Source organism: Amblyomma maculatum, chromosome 11, assembly GCF_055883805.1.
Source record: "Amblyomma maculatum isolate TAMU_Amacu chromosome 11, ASM5588380v1, whole genome shotgun sequence".
NCBI lineage: Eukaryota > Metazoa > Arthropoda > Arachnida > Ixodida > Ixodidae > Amblyomma > Amblyomma maculatum.
Genome location: NC_139354.1, coordinates 121,559,171 through 121,582,296, shown reverse-complemented (window position 1 = coordinate 121,582,296; position 23,126 = coordinate 121,559,171). Strand labels below are relative to the sequence as shown.

Below are 23,126 nucleotides of genomic sequence, written 5' to 3'. Positions count from 1 at the left end.
GTATCTCTTGTATCTAATATTACGCACGCCCAGGCCTATTAGTCATTTAATAATGAGTACGTATATTCGTATACTCTGGTCGTTATTCAATTTAAACTTCGCTAGCATCGCCAGCTCCACAATCCTTTGTTTGGAGACGTCTACAACGGACTCCAAAGAATACCTATACTCCAAAATTTATTGCTGTCTTATGGAGGTCAATAATTTGTTCGAAGCGAGAACTGTGCGAAGTAGGTGGGAACTTTCGCAAAACGATGTAGGGGTTAATTTCATTTTCAACTGATGAAGTAGTAAACAGCTGCTTGTTTGAATAATCTAATCCACCTTATAGCATTTAGCAAGCGCACTCTGTCCCTCGCACAATGTATGGCGCCATCATATGTAACCGCGGTACGCAGTTCTGTTCGAACTGCTTTCACGCGATTGGTACAAAAAAAAAAGAAATGAGACTTTATTTGTTCTCAAGAAAGCGACAGAACGTCGCTACAAGACTGCACATACCACAACTGCCAGCTTATAATATGCAAGGCTTATGAACGTTTTCAAGGTAGTGGCATTCTACTTTTACTTTTTTCTGCAACTCTACAGTTGGGCGCGACATAGTGACGTCACAGGAATCCACATGCAACGCTTTCTGAAGGTATAGCGGTTGTTCATGAGATATACAAAAGGCCTAATATGCCTGTCTGGTTATCATAGCACGTCATTTCTTTTTATTCATGAAACAGTGGACGGGGAGGGGGGGGGGGAAGGGGGGTTGTTTGGTCCGCAGCCTGCGCTATTACTAGCAGTGTTTAAGAGTAAACAGAAATATACTTTAATAACTTATATTTAGGATGCAAGCAGGGCATTCTAAGCATAATATTTATCAGCGTTGGTGGACATTACAAATTACGTGAAGAATGATAGCTAAATTTTTCTAATTATTCCAGATAAAAATATTTGATCATCACAGTAAGCCCCGGGGTTAGAGCTAGTGGTATGTAGAAGACCGTTAGTTACTGTCAATGCACTTTGAGCAATATGAAGTAAGCGATTTGGTTTGGTCTTATGGATAAAGAAACCTTCACGGCAACCCTCTCAAAACGTACGTTCTCACCCCCCCCCCCCCAAAACAAAAAAAATAGCCCCAATATACTCCCTTCATGCACATGTGTCGCGTGACCTTTCTTTTTTTTTTTCTTTTTTTGCTGCCTGGAAAGGACAGCAGTGGCGAGCTTTGCAGCGAGGGTGGAACAAAGAATGTCACTTGACACTTGCGCCCTAGCCTTATGTGCGCTTCAAAGCGGTTCTCTGCGGGAGGGCACCTTAAAACTCGCGCATGTTTTCACCTCATGACGAAAATTACTTCAAAATATTTCTCTAAACCGACATTACTAAACCTTACTGCCAGCTGCGATTTTTCTTTGCAACCTGGCGCCTGTTGTAGTAGCATAGATTGTAATCTTAGTTTCCAAAACCTCATTAGGTAAAATCTTTGAACTTTGACCTTTTATATGTCCGCCTATACCGAATTTGCCTAGTTAGCTCGCATCTGAGCCTAGAGGGTCTAGTAGCGGCGCGTTAGACGTCGGGTTGGGCAAAACATACCAGGCATCGTTTAGATCACTTTGTCACTATTGTGCCGCCTTCGCTGCTTCAGCAAACGCCAAGCAAGGGAACATCTGCGCAGGCTTTAGATAAGGAAAGCTCCGACAAGCAGTTTATGCTTCCCGTCTCTTACATAGCCATTTCAACCAAACTGGAGACAAAAGGTAGGATCAGCTCGATAGGGCACCAGTGTGGGCCAAGCAGGTCGAGCCAAGTCAATCTACCGCTTGCAGTGGCGCTGGCCCATCCTGAGTTGATGGCGTCTCAGGGCGACCACCTAGCGTATACATGAGCCGGTCTCGTGAATATCAGCTCGACAGACAGACGAGACCTGACTTGTTAGGGTTTATGTAAGCGGCCAGTTTAGCAGAAGATGCCTCTGAGAGATTATAATGCAGCTTCCCCTAAATGCCCGCAAAGCATACTGAGGTTTTCAATGTTAACAATGATCAACATGGGCCAGTAATTTATACATTAACTGTAGGGTCCAAATTGAAGGCTAAAGCCAAGTTTAGATGGTAAAAATACCCTCTTAAAATTTTAAACATGTATTTGTTTCTTTGTGTGGTTGGTTGTTTCAGCAGCTTTAATCTTAGGATAGAGTGGGTCGTGTTTCGTTTTAAAAACGCGAGAATTAATTTTACAACTTCACAGATAAGCATAAAACGGTACTGAAAACTGATAAGGCTGTAAATAATACTGATTTTGCAGGTCTCGTAACGTACAATGCAGTCATCTTCTTTCGTGTCTAGGGTCTAAACGGAAGACAGATTGCGTTAGTACACTACTCACACCATTTTCTAAGTGAAGGCATATTCGTGGATACTAAATATTCACATTTAAAACCCAAAACGCTTCCCAACACTTCTTTTCCGCCCTGAGAGTACAAGGAAATACTGCACCGGAACTGAAAACAGGCTTTTAGCGATTGAAGGTTGATATCTTCATACGGCACCAAACTAGAATAAGGTGATGGAATAAACTAAAGACGAACACTGAAATTCCACTCACCTGTGGCACCCCCACGATATCCATAGTGTACTCGAGCTCGTGGGCGAGATCACACAGCTCATGCAGATGTTTCACAATCACGTGACCGATGAGGTCGTTGCGAGAGAAGCGGTCGAAGTCGTAGACGGAGAACTGGAGCGTTCTTTGTCTGAGTTCTTCATACGGCATGGCGAACACGAACGACTCGTTGAATACAGGGTTCAGGTTCTTGCGGTGCACCTGATGTGGAGGGCGTGAAAGTACGGCACTGTGTCATTAGAGCTGCCAATGAATTGCCCAGTAAATCGTACATGAAGAAACCTACCAATTAACTAGTTTCATGAGAGGGACATAAAAAGCAATGCACCCCCCTAGAACATAGCATAAAGCGCAATGGGATTTGTCTGAATCGCTCGAATACAAATTCATGCTTTTTAGCGATTTTCCCTCAATACCTCTTTTCTTTTTTTCACAGTATCTCTTATAGCAAAATTCACGGCTTCAGATATGGCAACCTAAAATGTAATGACTTCTCGTGAACATGTATAACGGAGTTACAAATGCGACACAAAAGCCGACGTTGTTTTGACAGCGTACAGAGACACGGTCAAGTTAGAAAAAGCTTATTTGTTTCTTTGATTGCACATTTCTTAAAATGATAGTCGCATCTATCCGGGGGTCAGATAGTAAAGGTAGGTAATCGCAAGCAGCTGGTACTGCGTAAACATGGTATGTCATGTTCGAATATTATTGTGACTTGGTTATGAACAATGGCTATGAATGCAATGTTAAATTACTCTTTTTGACGATGAAGATTCCGTCTTGGCACTAAATAAGAGCTCTAAATAAGAGCACGAAGCAAGAGAATGGAGCAGTAGTCCTTGTCACATTTCAATAGAAAGCCAAGCCCATACAAAAATGGTCTATGTACTTCAATGGAAAAGTTTATGGTTAGCTATGTCTGTCTATGGACTTTTATAGTCGGCTATAAAGTGCCATTGAAATATCTATAGGCAGCTATAGAAAATTCTATACCACTTTGTCTATAGCTTCTCGACCATACAAAATCTATTTAGCTAACTATAGAAAACCATATGTCCATGAAGCTATAGACTATTAGTCATACAGCTATTTTTAGCTGTCTACAGAAATTTGAATGGCTCTAAAGCTACAGACGGCAAGCCATAGAATCGGTTTTAGCAAGCTATAGAAAAGTTTATGCTCCTGAAGCTATAGATTATTAGTCATTCAGTTATCTTTAGCTGTCTGTAGAAATTTGAATGCCTCTAAAGCTACAGACTGCGAGCCATAGAATCAGTTTTAGCAAGCTATAGAGAAGTTTATGCTCCTGGAGCTATAGATTATTAGTCATTCAGTTATCTTTAGCTGTCTGTAGAAATTTGAATGCCTCTAAAGCTACAGACTGCGAGCCATAGAATCAGTTTTAGCAAGCTATAGAGAAGTTTATGTTCAGCTATAGAATATTAGTAATACAGATATCTTTAGCTGTCTATAGAAATTTGAATGCTTCTAAAGCAACAGACTGCAAGCCATATAAGCTGATTTAGCTGGCTATAGAAAAGTGTATGTTCCTGAAGCTATAGACCACTAGTCACACAGTTACCTTTAGCTGTCTACAGAAATGTGAATGTCTCTAAAGCTACAGACTACAGGCCATATAAGCTGCTTAGCTGGCTATGGAACAGTGTATGCTCCTAAAGCTATATACTATTAGTCATTCAGATATATTTAGCTGTCTATATAAATTTAAATGACTCTAAACCTACAGACTGATAGCCATATAATCTGCTTTAGCTGGCTATAGAAAAGTGTACGCTCCTGAAGCTGTAGACTTGTAGTCATACAGTTATCTTTAGCTGTCCATAGAAATGTCAATGCCTCTAAAGTTGCTGACTGCAAGTCATATAAGCTGTTTTAACTGGCTATAGATAAGTGCATGCTCTCGAAGCTATAGACTAGTAGCCATACAGTTATCTTTAGCCATCTATAGAAATGTCAATGCCTCTAAAGCTACAGACTGCAAGCCATATAACCTGTTCTAGCTGGCTATAGAATATTGTATATACCAAAAGCTATAGACCAGTAGGCGTACACCCTTATATGAAAGTACATATATCGTCGGTTCGAATTCCTCGTGCGACTTGTACTCTAGCTTGATTAAGAGTTGTGTGCTGTGTGCAACGAGAAACCGTATGTCACCAACTACAACGCTGTACGACAAATGGATTACGCCACAATCTATGTATAGCTGGTGGGAGCACTGTCGCCGCATGGAGGTACGCCTGCAGTGAGTACCTTTGACCCACGATGGTTTCGGTAATGGTCACTGATGGCCGATTTTCAGTTATTTATTCATCAAAATGAACGTCCGAAGATATAGAGCATGGCACACATGCACATACACACTTGCACATCAACAAACACACGCACGCACATACACACACACACATACACGCGCGCGAATATTCTATAGCTGACCATAGAAAATGCTAAAGAATGCAATACTTACATTAGGACACCGGGATCAGTCCAGAGGTTATGGACTTCTATAGCAGGCTATAGCTTTTTGGGCCAAATATCTATAGCCGACGGTACCAGGGATTTTCTATAGCTGGCCATAAACGTTTGTATGCGACCATAGAAAATGCTAAAGACTGCAGTACATAGGGAGCCATAAGTCTATAGAATGGGTTAAAGACTTCTATAGAATCGACTATTGAAAAACCTAAGGACTACCATAAGAACGGCTATAGCTTTTTGGGTCACATATCTATAGCTGACCATAAAAAATGCTAAATACTGCAGTAAATAGGGAGCCATAAGTCCATAGAACAGGTTAAAGACTTCTATAGAACAGACTATAGAAAAACCTAAAGACAGCCATAGAAGCGGCTATAGATAGTTGGGCCAAATTTCTATAGCCGACCATACAAAGGATTTTCTATAGCTGACCATAGGAAATTTTTGTATGGGAGATAGCAAACAATGTTTAACACATTCTAAGCTCAATATCTGAGCATGTAAACTGGCTATTGAAAAACGCCTTTTGCACCATGTGCTGCATTCTTTAACAGAGCGCTCTCATGGAAAACCAGTTCGGCGCTAAAAAAATTAAACGCCAATAAAGTTTGCTGGAGTAAATATTTTGTTCAGCGCATGCGCAATGGTATACAAGTGCTTCAGCCTCAGTATGCTGCCACCAGGCTCCTCCGCAAAAAAACTGTCACTGAATGAAACCTAAAAACGAAGCAATGGAGACGGCGAGTTCTATTGCGCTTTTACATTTCTCACATATATTCTCGTATTTTTCCGCGCCGTCGAATGTCTGGTATGAATCGCTAAGGCACTGAAGTGACTGTTCATCAAAGTGTGCATTATTATGCCACGCGATGGGAGCATATAAAAATAGACATAACCTGCTACGTAATCTTAAATCTGCATCTCCTGGAATAAAACAGTTAGCGTATGAATCGTTTCTACGCTCAGAGTTAGAGTATGCGTCATCCATCTGGCATCCAGGGCAATCCTATCTCACCATCGAATTGGAACCAATTCAAAATCGGGCAGCTAGGTTTATCACTTCATGTTACTCACGAAAATCAAGTTCCACCTCCCTCAAGCAGCCCCTTCGTCTCTCAACACTCGGAGCACGCCGTGTCATTACCTGTCTATCTTTATATCACAAATTTTATCATAAAAATCACGCCACTACTTGATAGCTGCCCCGCTAAGAACGTCCGCCCGCCACAGCCACGATAAACCGATAACATGTATAAGCGGCAACACGTCTGATTATAACAGCTCATGTTTTCGTAATGCAATAGTACTCTGGAATTCGCTACATAATGGCATCGCATCATGCATTATCGTAAAACTTTCCGCGAAAAATTAAAAGCTCATTTCACGTAGATATCGACTGTTTTTTGTACATTTTATTCCTTATTTTAGTCTTGTCTTATAGCGCTGTATATTCATTTGCTAATTCCAGCATGAATACCATAGTTCTCACGTGTATTGCATATTGTAGTTCCTTTTTTTACTTTTCACTGTGTGCTTTATTTCCATTGTTTCCCACATTTCTAAAACTATGTATGTCCACCGCTTATGTAATGTCTTCGGGCCCTTAAGGAATCAGTAAATGAAATAAATGTACCGAAATAACACATGGCAGTGAACCTGATTCGAACCCATGGGAAAACGCGCCAGAGAGCTCCCTTTAATTGCAGTTAATCAGTCAACTTGAGCCTACACCTTTATAATTCAACATAGCGCATGACATGGCCCGTGTTAAACAACGACGTTCTCACGCTGTGCGTCGCCGTCTTCGTTAACTTTAATTAGTGTGCAAGTTAATGACAAAAAAATATCACGCAAGCACTTACAACTGCAAGCCTAAATTTGAACGCGTGATCGCGTCCACTTGACAGCTGCTCATCAGGTTCTAACGACATTTTGGACTGTTTTACGTCGTTGTTGTAGGAAAGACAAGGGAGAGAGAGAGCAAAACCTGCCATCTGTATTTCCGGCCGGGGAAACGAGCAGCCTTCCACTCTAGAATATCAGTGGCTATTGCCAATCAGCTCAGTCTGCTTTGTGCATGAAGCTGTTAAGCTAGTTTCTATCAATCATTCAACACAAGGCACTACTAAAACACAAGAAAAGCAGAAATAAGCCCAAAATATAAATAACTTGTTTACCCGAGTTTGGAACTTCTTTCGCCGCTCAGGAAGAAGGTACAGCTTGATGTAGGGATCCGACGAGCCCAGGAAGTCCTTAGAAGGCAAATCTTTGGCCTGGATAATCTAGGGGCAAATAAAAACGTCGAAAAAAATCAACTTTCGGTATTCTGAAACAAAAAGAAACACGCATGCAATCAAAGGCACTTCATTGTGTGTCATTCCCGACAGAGCCCAATTATTTTGCCCGTCCCAGAAATGTAGTATAATATACCTTAATAAGACGCAAACACATGTTAGCTTTGTCATTTATACCGGAACATTTTGAATATCATATGTAATGTTATGAGGACAATATTATCGTCCTTCTTAAGCACCTGATTCTTAAATGTTACTTTTTGAGATGACGAACTTCAAAACGCTGGTGCAGGCAAAAGCAAGCAGTTCACATTTCATTGTGTTGCCTTATATAACTTTAAAGGCAGTGTACCATAGCGCATTTCCTAATTTAAAAAAAAAATTCTTCAAAACAAGTGTTCTGTTTGCTTCTGTCAAAACATGAGCATGTTTTGTTACCTCATGCGTGTACCGAATGGTTTAGGCTCACTCTGGCTTTTGTCCAATTTTTTTCGATGAGCGTTTGGAAAGTTAGAATGTGAGAAAGCAGACCTTCCTATTTGCAACATTTTTCCCTAGCGTGCCCCAGTACCAGTACGACTGTAGGCGAATGGAACATTTCCAGACAACTAGGGTCTGATGAAGGAGCCCCTTAACCGTTTATGAAAAACCCCAGAACAATAGCCGAAAAGGGTCCCTCAAGAGCGTGAAATGGCTCACTGCACCATGCTTTTGCCTTTCTCATTTTCAGGGCCAATGTCTTGATGTTTGGTGCGGTATTTGCGAAGTAGCAAACACAACTGAGAATTAGACGAAATATCTTGCTGCTAGACATTGCCTCAGAATTGACTTGCAGAGGCAATTGCAAGTTACCTTCTTTATTTCAGTATTCTTGGATGCACGCAGATGCCCTGCTATCATTCCTGCGTTCTTACCCACACGGCCGAAACTAAGGCAAAATTTTCTGTAGGGCAACGACATTCTGTCGGTTTGTGTTGACTAGTTTCTGCACAGGCGTTTTATTTTCATTCTCAAGTAGTCTGAGCTCCGCTTATGCGGACTGAGATGCCTACATACACCGGTCGATGCGAAAAAGCGGCCGGTCTGGGAACACGGGACTCATATATATGGCTAGAATTGGCCCGAAAGCAGAAAGAAAAAGCGGGAAGACAAGAACACTATAAACACAGAGTGGCGGTGCTTAGTTCCGGCCATGCGAAAATCTCCTGGGGAGGACAACGACACGTTGCCTCACACGCCCGCTTATCAACTAGATTAATGACTGCGCACGGAGCGCTCTTTGTTTTCTGTCCGCAGGCGAGGCATCGAAGAAAACGCCACAGCGCTTAGGAAGTGAAACGCGAGCTATGCACTCATGCGGAATCGAAGAGGCTGGAAGTGAAAGAGGATGTAAAACTCTGTACCGTCCAGCGCACGTACAGAAGACTGCCTAGCGTCCTGACATAATATATGCACATATAGAGTGCTAGGGGACAGGCGACTAAAGCGTTCGGATCTGCAGGCACAGTAAGTCTCGCGATGTTCTCCTGTAGGATATCGGTCGAGCGTGTTGTAGACAATGATAACAAAACTAATGAAATAGAAGAGCATGCTCAGCAAGCCATAGGTTCGGGGACCTTCTGAGTTATTCCAACCTTGGGGAGAAATACGGGATAATGATCTGCAATGTTTGCAGAAGATTGTACTTTATAGTTACAGTAGGTATGACTGCAGAAAAAAATTAAAATACTGCAAAGTTATGCTTTTTTCTAAAACATAAACTATGTGCATATATTAGTGCACACTTTCTCGATAGTACGCTACATCAGTTCCGTTCAGTTCAGTCGTTCAGTCGTGTCCGACTCTTCGTTACCCTATGGGCCATATCACGCAACGATTTCCGGTCTCTCACTATCTTTCCAACATCACATAACTTATCTGCAGCGCCTCGAGGATGCCATCTAACCATCGCGTTCGCTGCCTACCCCTTCTCCGGTGACCCTCAACCGTTCCCAACATCAAATCTTTCTCCAGAGACTCCTCTCTTCTCATCAGATGACCAAAGTAGCTGAGCTTTAACTTTAGAATTTGACCCTCCAATGAGCAGTCAGTGCCTATGGTCGACAATATCGACTGATTTGATCTTCTGGCAGTCCAAGGAACTCTCATGAGTCTCCGCCAGCACCACAATTCAAACGCGTCAATTCTTCGGCGGTCAGCCTTTTTCACAGTCCAACTCTCGCATCCATACATCACAACTGGAAAGACCATAGCACGAGTTATACGGATCTTGGTTGGCAGTCTTATGTCTCTGCTCTTCACTAGGCGGTCAAGGCTAGTCATGGCTCTCTTTCCCAGAAGCAGGCGTCTTAGGTGCTTCATAAATGAACCTTGACGATTGATATCATTTTATGCTGTCTTCTCTGCTATTTTACACTGCAGATATTAATCGCTGGTTCTCCGTTTGAAAGGCAGATGGGGTTAGCAGATCGTGAACCACTAGCCAGAACCTACATCAACCTGGCTTCATTCTCATCGGCTGTGTGGCCCGCATACTTCAAATTATTTGCTCATACCGAGCCTTTTCGCGCGATCTGATAGCCACTTTTACTCAGCAGCTGCGTCGCATGAGGCGGACATGCGCGCATTGCGGACGTCAATAAAATGAAAATAGTACATCTTGTCATGTCTTTTATTTTCTGGTACAACCAAAACAATCTCAATTTTATTTCGGGAGCCATTTAATACAGCATTTTTTTTTTTTCAAATGTAATAAAATTCGGCACCGAAAGCTTGTCCCTTTTCATGCTAACTCAGGCCACTCATCACTAACTCGGGGCACTCGGGTTGAATGAAGGAAGCGGGGCTGTCTAATCAACTGGTATTAAATGCAAAAACGTAGCCTTCGTATGTAAAACGCCAGCGATGGCTAAAATTTATAAGATGGATAAACGTGATTGTGCAACCGTCGAATATGGCCCCTCAAGTATATTTGTTTCTGCTTCTTTCATTGACCATAGAATTCCCTTGCTTTTCGTGAACTGCTTAATTGCGCATTATGCTAGCAGTGCAGCCCAGTTTTACAGCAATCTGCGAGAAAATATAGGTCACGAAAGAACAGTCACGTTTTGCATGAAAACCTTGCTCAATACGAAGAAATTGTCTGTGGTTATTGCGCCTGTGCAAGCATAAAACCGAATGGACATCAACCGCTTCCCCTGAAACGCTTCATCCATACTTTCTAAATCGCTAAGCAAACTTTCGGTCAATTTTAAATTGCGCACTAAGTGTTACGAACAGTGATCATCTTGAGCTCTGTTGAAACAAGAAAGACAAATGGGATAGGTGATTACTTGCGTTTTGAACATTCGCTAACACTTTTTACTTTTACTGGAGCGGACTTTACACAGACGAGACAGTGTCCTGATCGCTCAAAGCACACCGCCCTTTAGGCAACATTTCTTATCAACACTCTCTTCTAATTACTTCTTCCCTGATAGTCGATTATAGTATAGCCGCAGTGCGAAATCAAATAAGCGTACCTACTGCAGCCCCATGACGTCTTATTAAGATCGCAGGTTCGACTTGTCCTCTCTTCTGTGCGTGCATGTTTGTGTTTATATATTGTGTGTGTGTGCGTGCGTATGTGTGTGTGTTTGCGTGTGTGCGTGCAAGCAGGCGTTTATAAGGGCTTGCGTTCTTGTGGATATTAAAACCATAAATCGTGTTACAGCCTTAACAGCATTTATAGCGACAATGATTATGTCTTCCCATGCTGCAGGCCTCGCTGTTTTCAAAGGGGACGGCCGATGGAGGTACCTTCTTTCGTGCAGGGCTCTTTGCATGCTTGTTTCATGTGTGTTATTGGCAACAAGTAAATGTGCCTTGCAAATGTCGTCTACCAGCTGAAGTTATTTGGTTACACGGTCGTAAAAGAAAGAAAAAAATGTTCCGACGAAAAGTTGAGGAAGAACCGATATTGCACGAGCACCCTATAAAGTTTTCATGATTTGTCAAATGCCCCCGCTCTTACTTTGCCGGCGATGGAAGGTTTGTCACGTGACTGGTAGGCGGGGTTTCAATATCTGCACGTGGATTCCTTAGGCACCGAAGATCTCAAGTGAACTGTCAGTTTTATTTTGCACAACCCACAAAACATTAGTGAATGCTAAGAAGCGATCGATTAAAAAGAATTAGCTCGACAAATATATTTTCTTTTTGTTGTTGCATAAACTGTTTTAGCAATACTTTACTGTTTTAGGATGTAGCTGTGTATTGCATGCTTCGAAATGACACGACTCGTTTATATATATGGTACACCAACTATTTGTAATGTTCAACAGAGCATAATTGCATACATGTAAAATGACTATTTATGCAATTGATCTGTCATTTTTGAACCAGCCTAAAACAGTAGGGTGACCAGTGAAATGTATCGGGCATGCTCATTGGCTATTTTGAAAATGAGAGCTAGGAGCCAAATTTAGATATCATTTTGGAAAGCATAGACCGGCGTATTGCTTGACACAATCTGGAACGTCCTGCAACCAATGATTCCACCGCAGTGACCGTTTGACGATCCGCGTGAAGCATGGTTTGGGAGAGCAAAGGTCACCGGTGCGAATCCACCGCTAAACAAGGATCCTATTGAAATGGTAATTTTGTGCTCCGCAACTGGCCCAATCGTTTGACACCATCAATAATCTTTTGCGCCAAACAGGTGATGCACAAATGTACACAAATAGTGGTATTAAGAGGTCCAACCTTGGAGCCAGCCAAACTGGGCCATATATAGCGGGACAAAAGGGGAAGTCAATTGAGGCGCCTTTGCTCCGCCGCTGTGCGGACGTTTTTGCTGTCTGCCTCAGGTGTAGTCAGGCTGTGTGATTCTATTTTGGTTACAAGTTATGTAGTACTTCCTTGGCCGCATGGTATATATACTTTGTTTTTATGCGGCGGCCAAGCTGGGTTGCCATTTTGAAACTATGGTTCACTTGACCTTGCGAAACGTAACTCGCAGATATGAGGTTCGAAAAGGAGACGCTCTTCAGGCGTTTCGCACTATATATACGAGCCCAAGTTATGCTCACGTAAATGAAAAAAGCTAATTTGAAGGAGAGCAATGCGAACATATTAAATCGATTTATCCAAAATACCGATATATCGATATCTGGCTAAATATATCATAGACGAGCATTTTCTTTCCATAGCTTTTGAGCGGCAGGTGTAAACCGTTTTCACAAGATCCCTAGAAAATTTGTTGTTGCCGCTTGTCAGAAGGAGCAGGGAATGAAATACTCTTAGGTGTTTCTGTTTCTCCTCATCCCCAAATCTATGCATAATTCTGGTTCATTGTTTCTCTCATATAAACCTGTATCCCACAGGAAATGTGGGATGTAGTTAACCGCCCCTCAAGAGAATATCCCTAATGAGCTATTAGGCTCCTAAATGCCGCTAGTGCTGTAAATCCTCGTTCCCATACATGAAATTTACTGCTTCCCTAATCCTAAATATCCTACTCCATTCTTCTATCTCGCGATTATTATTTTTCATAGACGAGTAAGCTACCACGCTATGTGGAGCCCAATGAACACCAAAATTCTAACCTTTTAACACAAGATATCAACTTTCTGTGTGCACTGTAGATAGCGTGCCTGATACTAACCAAGGCTGCCGGAAGGCTCGTTTGACATGTTAACCTCCGATTTAAAGACAACACCACGTGGATTTGTTTTGAATGTTTTGTGTTTTATGTCTAAAGAATCCCCGATATCTACAAGCTATCCTATGCTGCTCACTTCTAGACTTTGTAGGAAGCGCGCGAGATGCTTGCGATTACCAAGAGATTTCTTTTTCTTGCAAGTAACACGACTAGTTCTTTTTTTTTTTTACTTTGAGCTTGGTCCAATGTACAAGCTAATTTGCTAAGCCAATATGACAATTCCTTTAATGTTCTATTCCTTACCACCTCGACCGCCATGATCTATTATATATTTCCAAAGCTATTATACATTTCCAACGAAGGGGAGCATAGCTTCAGGCAGATAAAATCTCTCCAAAGCCTGACATAAAACATGCTGTGCTCAGAACCTTTGAAGCAGGGCGAGCACCACGGACTTAACTTTGCATTCGCTAAGGATGCGTTCCGCGATAATTTCATTGCAGCTTTCGCAACATCTTTGCTCGACGACAACTGACAGTAGAAGCAGCCAGCCTAACGTAATGCGACCATCAAGAATAAGGCCGCTATGGTAAACTCACAAAGTACTATCCTTCAATTTTAGGTCGGAGCGCATTTTTAGTATAGCAGGAATGCACAGCGGAAAGTAATAAATTAGCAAATCCGTATAAGTATACGCTATCATTTTCCCGAGGCACTGCAGATGAAGTTATGTGATGTTAGGAAGATAGTGAGAGACCGGAAAGCGTGGCGTGACATGATCCATAGGGTCGCGAAGAGTCGGACACGACTGAACGACTGAACTGAACTGATCATTTTCCCCATTGTGAAGAGAGGCGCTAAAAATTCGAGAAAAATTACGGTAAGCATTACAGACTGTCTGCTATGAAAAAAGAACGACGGTAATGGCAATAATGTGTAAGTAAATTTACTATTATTCTGCTTTCATTTTTCATTTGTTTCGCTTTTTATAGCTCGTTAATCATACGAAGAAAATTGATATTAATGTAACAAAAAACTCGATGTAATTCCTAAACGTTTGTTTCAAGACAGTGGCACTTACTGAGGCTTAGGTGCCTTTTATCTGCTGCATTAAAATGCATTCTGTTTATGTCACATATGCTTCGCGTTGGTTTTCTATCGTTTTTCTAAACCATCCAGTCCATTTATCCATCAAGGCAGCTCTGCTTGACCATGAAAAATTCAGGTAGCAGTTCCCGCCACAAACAGGAGCAGAGGATTCACTTTTATTTCGATGTTCGTGTAGCACAATTGTGCCCAGAAAATGGCACGAGCACGTATCCAATTTCAAACTGTCACATCTATATTTTGTAGGAAGCAGGCGTCTTTCCTGTGGATCTTGCGGTAGTAGGCCATATGTATTTCGTGATAACTTCATTAGAGTAACAGCTCATAATCCGCTGCAGTGTCTCAGTGGTTAGGGCATTTCACTGCTGTTTGCAGGGAAAAAAGTAAAAAATCTGCTTTTTGCCTCATTACAAAGAGGCCCCCTTCGGCCGCAGTGGCCTCTTTTCGACGAGGCAAAACGCAAGACGCTCATGTGCATTGCTGTTTGAGTGCACGCAGAAGAACCCCAGACAGTCGAAATTTTCTCAGCTGTTATTACGAAGTCTCTCATCGCCTGAGCTGCTCTTGGGCTTTAAACCCCTGAAGCCGAAAAACACCTAACACGTTCGCTGAACCCCATTACCCCGCCGGGGTGGCGCAGTGGTTACGGCGCTAATTACTGTTTCAAAGGATAATAATAACAATAATAATTGGTTCACAGGAAAAGAAAGGCGCAGTAACTGTCACACTTGTGTCTGTGGACACCTGAACCACGCCGTAAGAGGAGGGAGGAAGGTGGGAGGTAAAGTGGAAAGAGAGAAAGAGGAGCCGTAGTGGAGGGCTACAGAGTAATTTCGACCACCTGGGGATCTTTAACGTGCGCTGACATCGCACAGTGAACGGACGCCTCTTCGTTTTGCCTCCATCAAAACGCAGCCGCCGAGGTCGGGTTCGAGCCCGGGTATTCCGGACAGTAGTCGGGCGTCTTACCACTGTACCATCCCGGCGGGGCTTCAAAGGATGCAGGATTGAATTCCGGTCTCGGCGGCCGCTTTTCGTTACACAAACATGTCCGTCGCATCATGAATTTTGCCCCTAGCCAGCCTCTCTTTCAGGAATTGTGACGTTTATTATGTCAGCTGCACACGAACTAAAGACAGTTTCATTAATGAAGACACAACTCCTTTCTACCATTTTCTTCTCTTTTACACTCTTATGTCCGGACTAAGACCAAGAGGAGATGCGAATAATTATAGATTTACCAATCACCACGTACCAACAGTTATGTTTAACGAGTGGTAGATTCAATGGTACTTGGATTAGAATAGGATTCCGAATAATGTATAAATTGAGCATAATTTTTCAAGTTTATTCAAATATGTTAATATGTTTCTTTACGACTGCCCAAAAATATGAAATTATTTCCATTTTCATTTGAACTGTTTACATTTCCACCTAATCTTTTTACTTTCTTATTTCCCGTCGGGATTTTTTTCAATATTTTCGCCTATCACCTCTGTCATAAATGTAATTTTTTGCGTCGTTCGGCATGCTTTGTGAAAACGTTTGCTTATCATTTGCGATTATTTTTAAATGAACCTTGCAATATCTAATCAGTATACCGGTGAAATTAAAACTGTGTGTAATATTTCGCAACGTAACTATCTTCATTACAATGGAGGGGCTTAGAAACACACATCAGATACTATTGCTAAGCTATTGAAAATCTGCAAAATCTGCGCTTATCACCAAACCATCAGGGCAACAGTAATTTTCACGTGATGTACAAAGCCTCGGTTGCATTGCACATCTACGGCGTGCATTATTTCTCACGGCTGCTCCATTTATTCCTTTTTGGGCTCCAGAAAAATGCTGTTTCCTCTCTTCTAGATGATATTTTGTGCACAACAATTTACTGTAAAAGAGGCTCCGTTCATACAAAAACCGAATCATGTTATTTCGAAGTCTGGCAAGAGAAAAACTGAGAACATGTTTTTAATGATCATATTAGCCTAATGGTCCATGACAGCAAAGGTTTAAAACTCGCTATATAATTTCGTTTTCAATTCGCTTCCTTGCCTTGTTCATTTTAAGATGATGCCAGTGAGCTCGGTGTCATGACGGCAACATATCAGCGCCTTCTATAGCACACGACACATGTAACGCTTATCCTGTATGTCCTGGTCTCGTAACCTCTATGAGTCTTCTTTGTGCGCTGGCTACTACACCGGAATCTCGCAAAGAACTAGCCCAATTAAGCGCCTAGACTGCTGCTGTTATTTAAGCATGAACATTTCAGGCAGAACCACTGCAGCAAGATTAAATGCCCTAATCCTAGATTTATAACATTCGTTTTTTTTTTTTTTCGCACGCAGGATCTGAAAATAAAATTCTCGTGCAGAAAGTTGTTAGCAAGCTGTCTTCGCCTGAGACATGGGATAAGTTCGTTCAAAATATACCCTATAGTCTTCCGCCAGAAAAGAACAAAAATTGTCTTTAATTTCCTGGCTAAAAAATCGCCCTTTTTCTGTAGGGCACGAAAGCGCTGGTTTTAGTTGAAAACCACTTGAGGTGCTTTTAATCAAAAACCCAGGCACGTTTCATGGCATTTAAAAGGAAGCGCACACGATAATAAAGCAGACTACATAGTACTCTATTTCAAACTATTTTGCAGAGTTAGATTGAGTGTTAAGAACAATTTAATGTACTGAGAGTCTACTGACCTTCACGACGAGGCCTTCTATGTCCACATCGTACTTCAGTGTGAAGTGCAGCTTGCCACACGTTGTGAGCGAGGCAGTGAGGTCTGTTGAATCCCTTCCAGACTCGCCTGATGTTACTCCATCCTGGTCATACAATTCCGGTTGTATAGCGCCCACCGTTCCATGGTTTTCACGCTGCTGCATGTTGCATACTGCGTGGAAGCAATACCACCATCAGTCAGCAAGGTATTATAACGCAGAGAGAAAAATCACACGTCCTTACAAGTGACATTTACGATTTCCTTTCGACTGTCCCTCCGTCATTTTTATTTTGTAATATATATTGTCTACGGTTGTGGAACATAAAAAGGAGCTGCGCTAGATATGCGACACGCCGTTGTAGTAAACGTACCATACCCAACCCGTTCCTCTGCGTTTGCAATCTGTGCATCTAATGTGAGTAAACAAGTTGCGCCTTCTTACAGACTACTCGGTTTCGTTAGAGCAGTGTCCATAACCACCCTTTCAGAGTCAAGGTTTTGTACTTCCTATTTGAATGATGTACATATGTAACAGCGTTTATTCTGAATCCCCCAGGCAAGCTTCTATTTCATTTTTTGTTATGAGTTGATGTCCACGTACACTGCTTTCTAAAGATTGCTCAATGCCCAACGTTTATTGTTCAAATACGAAGGTGATAATCTCCGCTCGCTATATTATTTCACTCGAAGTAAGAAGAGCAATTCTTTTACGGCGCGTCCTGACGCAGTTTCACACTCTCTTCATCTGACCTGTATGTATTTTGCAATATGACGAAAACGAATTTTGCTACGTAAGTGCAGAAACTTAGACCAGTCATCTGCGAAAGCACTAGAGGCCAAAGTGGACCCAGGATTATTTTTTTCTACAACCTAATTAACGCTTCTCAAGAAGGACATGAGATTAAGGTAGTAGCTTGCCATACCACAACTTCTAAATATTGGACATTTTTGTCTATTATAAGAAATGCGAACTACTCATTCCTAATTTTATTAGTTATCTCTATTATAGCAAACGTAAGGTGACTACCTGCGGGGCTTTCGGATCAAAAGCTCCTTTAAAGACACGCTTGTTGTTTTTCAGCGATTTGCAGTCAACGCCTTCAATTTATCGTTATGATGAACAAGTCTTGTTCTAAAGCTTTACAGCAAATATCCTGGCTCCTGCATTCCTTAGGAACGCCCTGAAGGTGCATTACCTTTCGAGAACAAAAAAAAGGAAGTTTCACTCGCAGCCAAGTTCCTAATACCGCATTGCTTGGCACACAAGCGAGGCGTAAGTCTGCTACACAGGTACGCTTGGCTTCCATGAAAGCCTAACGTACTGACTTGGAGCTCTGGCGAAATCCGCAGAGTGGAGCTATACTGGCGGCGACCCTCTATCAGATTGAGAGCCATAAAGTAGAGCTCACCTTCGAATGGCACCGTGGTGGAGAGGTCGAGCCGATGCGACAGCTGCCTCTGAAAGGTGAGGTGTCTCGTGGGCACCGTGGGAAGCGTGATCTGCCGCAGGGGAGCCACTTTCTTCCCGACACCGTCAGGCGCCGCCTCGGACACTACGTCCTTCATCTCGGGAAGGCTGTGGCTGATCTTGATTGATGGAACGTTAGAAGAGCTCGGGGACCTGCGCGGGGCACAGCGGATCAGAGCTGTAGCATGTGCGTGAAAAAGCACCATTTGCGGTCCCGAGCGTCGTCTCCTTCTTGCCGATCTCTGGATTGTTTCGGTTCGCGTGCGTCAGTGGTATCGAGTTTTTTGTTCTTTAACGCTTGAACACTGATAACATCAGTGATTTAAAGCTACAGAAATAAAGATGGCCTTTTATAATAACATCTTTTCGACGCAAATGAACAATTTATTCTATTATATTTTCTTTCATTTCGATAAGAGTGCGCATAAGTTTTAACAACCAGAAATTTCGATTCAACGGCTGTCGTAATAAATAATTAAACTAGTTTTTGTGTACGTTATTCTATATTTCTATTTTCTATCTGGTAGCAAACATTGATGCTCGTTAAAGAGTCGAACAAAAACATACTTCAGCTGAAAAACTGTTTAGAGTAGGTGTTCTCTGTGTCATGTTGTTTTGTTTTGTTCCCTGCGAGCCTGGGTCCGTAAGCCTTAAATATGGACGTGAAGTTACTTCCACTATTCTTTTCTGTTAACTGTCATAGACTCCAGGGAGATTATCTTGAATACTGAGTTACACCTAATTCACTTGCAATCTGGCCTAGATTTCCGTAATCTACGGATCTACTAAGATAAACCTCAGCTTGTAACAAACTTGATATTCGCATAATATGTAGATTCTTGATGGAACACGATACAAACGAGCGGCAATATCCACACAATCTGCTCCTAGCGATGTTCAGAATTCTGATTATCATACAAAGAAATCAGACCCACGAACGAGGATGACACTTTTCAAGAGGTTGCACATCTGAGCAAGGAAGTAAGGGTGTGGTTAGCCACTGAGGTTAACTAGCTCCATTTGCATCAGTTTGCACTAGTTTAGGGTGTCACCGTTTCCTGATTATCTTTCTGAATTTCTTGGTTACAGCTCGAATCACTTGGTATGCGTTACAGGAACACTGAAAGGTTCAAAGGAGTCGCATGAAGGAATTATCAACACATATTTATTCTTTACAATTACTGTTCAGACGTCATGAGAAATGTAACCATGCCTTTAGCGCGCCAGAAAGATATGAACACAATCGTATCGTTCTGAACGACTTCACGAAGTCAAGGAAAAAATAACTTTGGCTGTTCACTTGGTCGCACCGGTTAACTGAAAAAGCGCATTTTTAATTGGCTTAGAGTTGTATGCAGTAGTTGAATGTTTAGCACTTGCAAACTGTTCAACTTTGTTTTCTGAACTGATTCCGCCTGTAACGCTGCCAGCTTCATGTGACACGTCGCATACTGTAAGGTATCACCTCAGACATCATATTTGCACTCTTGTACCACTTTCTTGCGCCAATAAAGGTGAATTCAATGTTACCACATTCGCTTCCCCTAAAACGGAACAATAGCTACCTAATGGTGTAAAGTCCCCTTATTCAGCAAAAAGAATGTAGTTTTAGAATAGCCCTTATGCTAACCAACGTGTTGTGAAAAAGAGACTAATTGTAGCTTGAAAAGATTCAACATTCTATATGATTACCTTAATGTTATGTTGAAATAACCGCAGACTGCAGTGTCAGTGTTTGCCTACCTCGGAGCTATCTTGACGTGGACGGGGCTGTCGTTCAGCACTTTTGGCTTGAACTGCAAGTTGTCGTAGAGCCGCCTGTAGGTGAAGTACGTCACTACGAGTACCACGGCGAAGACAAATATGGCCGCCAAAAGGAGCAGCAGCAGAGACATGTCCTCCGCTTCTGCATCAAGAGTAGAGTGAGCAAAAAAAATTGTTGCCATTTAAATTCTAAGAAACTCTTTTGGCAACTATAATTCAGAAGTATTCTCACAGCACAGAAGATTAGGGATTCTGGCGCTTGAACAAGATGGCCAAAGAGAGAAAGACTAAGCTGTTCGGTGAAAGCGTAATGAAATGGAGAAGGTGATGGACACAAAAATGCTTTATATACAGGCTGCTAGATGTGGCTGGATAAATAAGCTGGGAGGCATAAATTTAAAAAGGAAACTAACTCTTTACATGCTCGTGTATTATACGTTTCTTCGAGAAAATACAGGGGCGCTGACATTATGAGAACTCCCTTTCTATTTCTTCGAAAATATCAATTGTGGTTGCTCAATTGTTAAAAGAGTGTACAACTTCGAAGAAAAAAATGCGGTTATATATCTGTAATGTCGTTTAATTTAAAACAAAAATGGCTGGCTACAGTGCACAAATATACATTGAAAAAAAAAACGAAATGAAATATTGAAACGGTACACATTTTGAAATATCTCATGCTCATTAAGTCTCACTTGAATATAAACATTGAGAAATTGTGAAGAATGAAAAGCTGGCTTTTTTTTCTGTGCACTGAACACTTTCTCCTACCCATAGCCAGCGAATGAAGAAGGAAGCAGTGATACATATAAGCTGAATACATTGAAAGGTGGACAGTGAGAGAAATGCAAAAAGAGAGCTTAGGAAGAACTATTAAGCAAATAGTGTTTCCAAAAGAATCTCACATCAGTACACCGAAGGCAACAGTATCATAGAAAGGTTTTGGCCACATTGTGAAGGTTGCTCAAAAAATGCAAGCCAAACCTAGGAACCTTTCTAGCAAAAGAGAACACGCTTTAGTATTCAATAAAGCAGTAGCAATGAAGGCTATTGTTTACGAGCCAGACGCCGCGCTTCCCAAAGACACCGAAGAAAGGACAGCTTAAAACATGCGACTGCAAACAGTTTTAGTACAAAAAAGCACAGGATGGTACAGGCCGATATCACGGCCAGGAACTAATGAACTGAAATCAGCTTCGACATGCACGTTTTGTTTTTAATGCACACAAATACATTAGGAGCTCAGGAAAGCAGAATGCACGAACAAGTAAGCGACGCTGCGATAATGTAGAGGCGCAGGCACAAGGAAAGGCTTGAATAGCAGATTGGGCATGTTGGTTATGCATCTTGAGGTTACAGCGCGGAACGTGGACGGGAGCACAAGAGGACACAACCAGCGCTCGTTGTGTCGTCTTCTGATCTTGTGCTCCCGTCCACGTTCCGCGCTGTTACCTCAAGAAGGTAAGGCTGTAAAGGCACAGGCATAAGGAAAGCCTGTATTGAAATTCAAAGCGCTGTAGCGACCACGACGTCTTCTGTTTTCAAGCATATCGCAGCTGCTCACCGTGGACGGGTTTTCCCACCGTTTATTCCTTCCATGGATCCATCTCGTCGCATTGGGAATGGACGCAGATAACCACTCATGCCTAACCATGAAGATTAGGATTCTTGCTTTCATTTTTGTACAATAGATCTGTTTAATAAAGATGACGGGTTTATCCTTAGTTCCCAGATTCGATCCTTCAGAGGGAAGCAATACAGAAATGCTATTGTATTGTGCAATATGCCATTGTACGTTAGAGATATTAGGGCGTTAAAAAATATTTCAGAGTGCTGGCAAGAATAAATCTCACATCAGCTGCCATAGCAAACGTAACGCAGTATCCCTTTCGATTTTTCGTAATTTAATATATTGCACGTCGAATAGAACGACGTTTGCGTTTACGCCTTAGCGAATGGCAACTATATTGGCCCGCCTTATTTCGCACACTATATGCTGAGCTGTAGCAGTGATCGTGATTATTACACTGAGCCATTTCCTCATCAAGGTTAGCGTAAAGGGCTGCAGAAGTCAAACCTGCAGGTTAAATTAAATCTCACTGTCATATCTGTTGCATCATTTGCAACCACGAGTGAAAGTACTCTTGCACAAGGTCAGGACCAAGGTACTAATGTATGTGTGAAAACATATCGGAGGAGAGAAAGCAAATATTGCCTTGAAATCCGACTCTTCTAACCGTTGAGCGACGTCTTGCATGCAAAATCTGGTGTGCCAGTAAAATGTAAGGATTAGAGAAAACCTAAGAGCACGTATGTACAGCAGAGTGGTATTACCAGAGCGTAAAAAAGGCAGTGCTGCTAGGATAGACGAAGTAAACTAAGGATAAATGTACCTTCCTACAGCGAAACTACTAGGTGTAAAAGAAAAAAAAAGCCTCTTCGTACTCAGACGTGCTAATTTGCAAGTTTTTTAGAAAGAGTTTTCACTCTTCGATCTTCACGTCAGGCGTAGAGCACCCGGCCTCGGCTTGTGCGGTAGTGTATGTTTTGATCATAGAACGGAAGACATTGTTGAAAACGTGCTCAGATACAGAAGCCATAGTGTGCCTGCGCATATGAACGGCTTCTTCGTAAAAACACCATTGAAAGACTTTTTTTTCTGCACTTCAAGGACCGGATGTGTGTGTGCAAGAAAATCCGAAGAATCGGATAACTGGGCAATGCACCGCTCCAGGAAGAAATTCTGTGCAGCCTTATGCAGCTGAGAGAAAAAGTCCGTTCTTTTTTTTTATTATTTCTCGCCTTTTTTTCCGGAATCCGTGACCGTTGAATTTACTGCCATGAATTTTTGGCGAAATTGTATTGATCGAGCTTATTTCTTATTGAATATTTATTCCGCACCTCTACGACGTCTTTACTACGTCGAATTTCTACTTAGTTCTCACAGAAAAGCACGCTATCGAGTGAGCATGCGCAATTAAAAGTCCTTGAAAAGGCACAGCCTCTCTA

The 23,126-nt window shown here is 42.0% G+C and overlaps 1 protein-coding gene across 2 annotated transcripts in view; it reads right to left on the bottom strand.

Annotated features, from left to right (window-relative positions):
- The window catches only part of LOC146174876 (synaptotagmin-10-like), a 113,090-nt gene that overhangs the window by 10,215 nt on the left and 79,749 nt on the right, over positions 1-23,126 (bottom strand). For both annotated transcript variants that reach the window (XM_084584050.1, XM_084584051.1), the window contains exons 2-6: positions 20,097-20,259; positions 18,295-18,506; positions 16,866-17,056; positions 7,299-7,403; positions 2,602-2,820 (exon numbers count right to left, since the gene is read on the bottom strand). In XM_084584050.1, coding sequence (XP_084440176.1) covers positions 2,602-2,820; positions 7,299-7,403; positions 16,866-17,056; positions 18,295-18,506; positions 20,097-20,248 — 879 coding nt within the window. In that variant the 5' untranslated portion in view covers positions 20,249-20,259. The remainder of the gene's footprint in view (positions 1-2,601; positions 2,821-7,298; positions 7,404-16,865; positions 17,057-18,294; positions 18,507-20,096; positions 20,260-23,126) is intronic.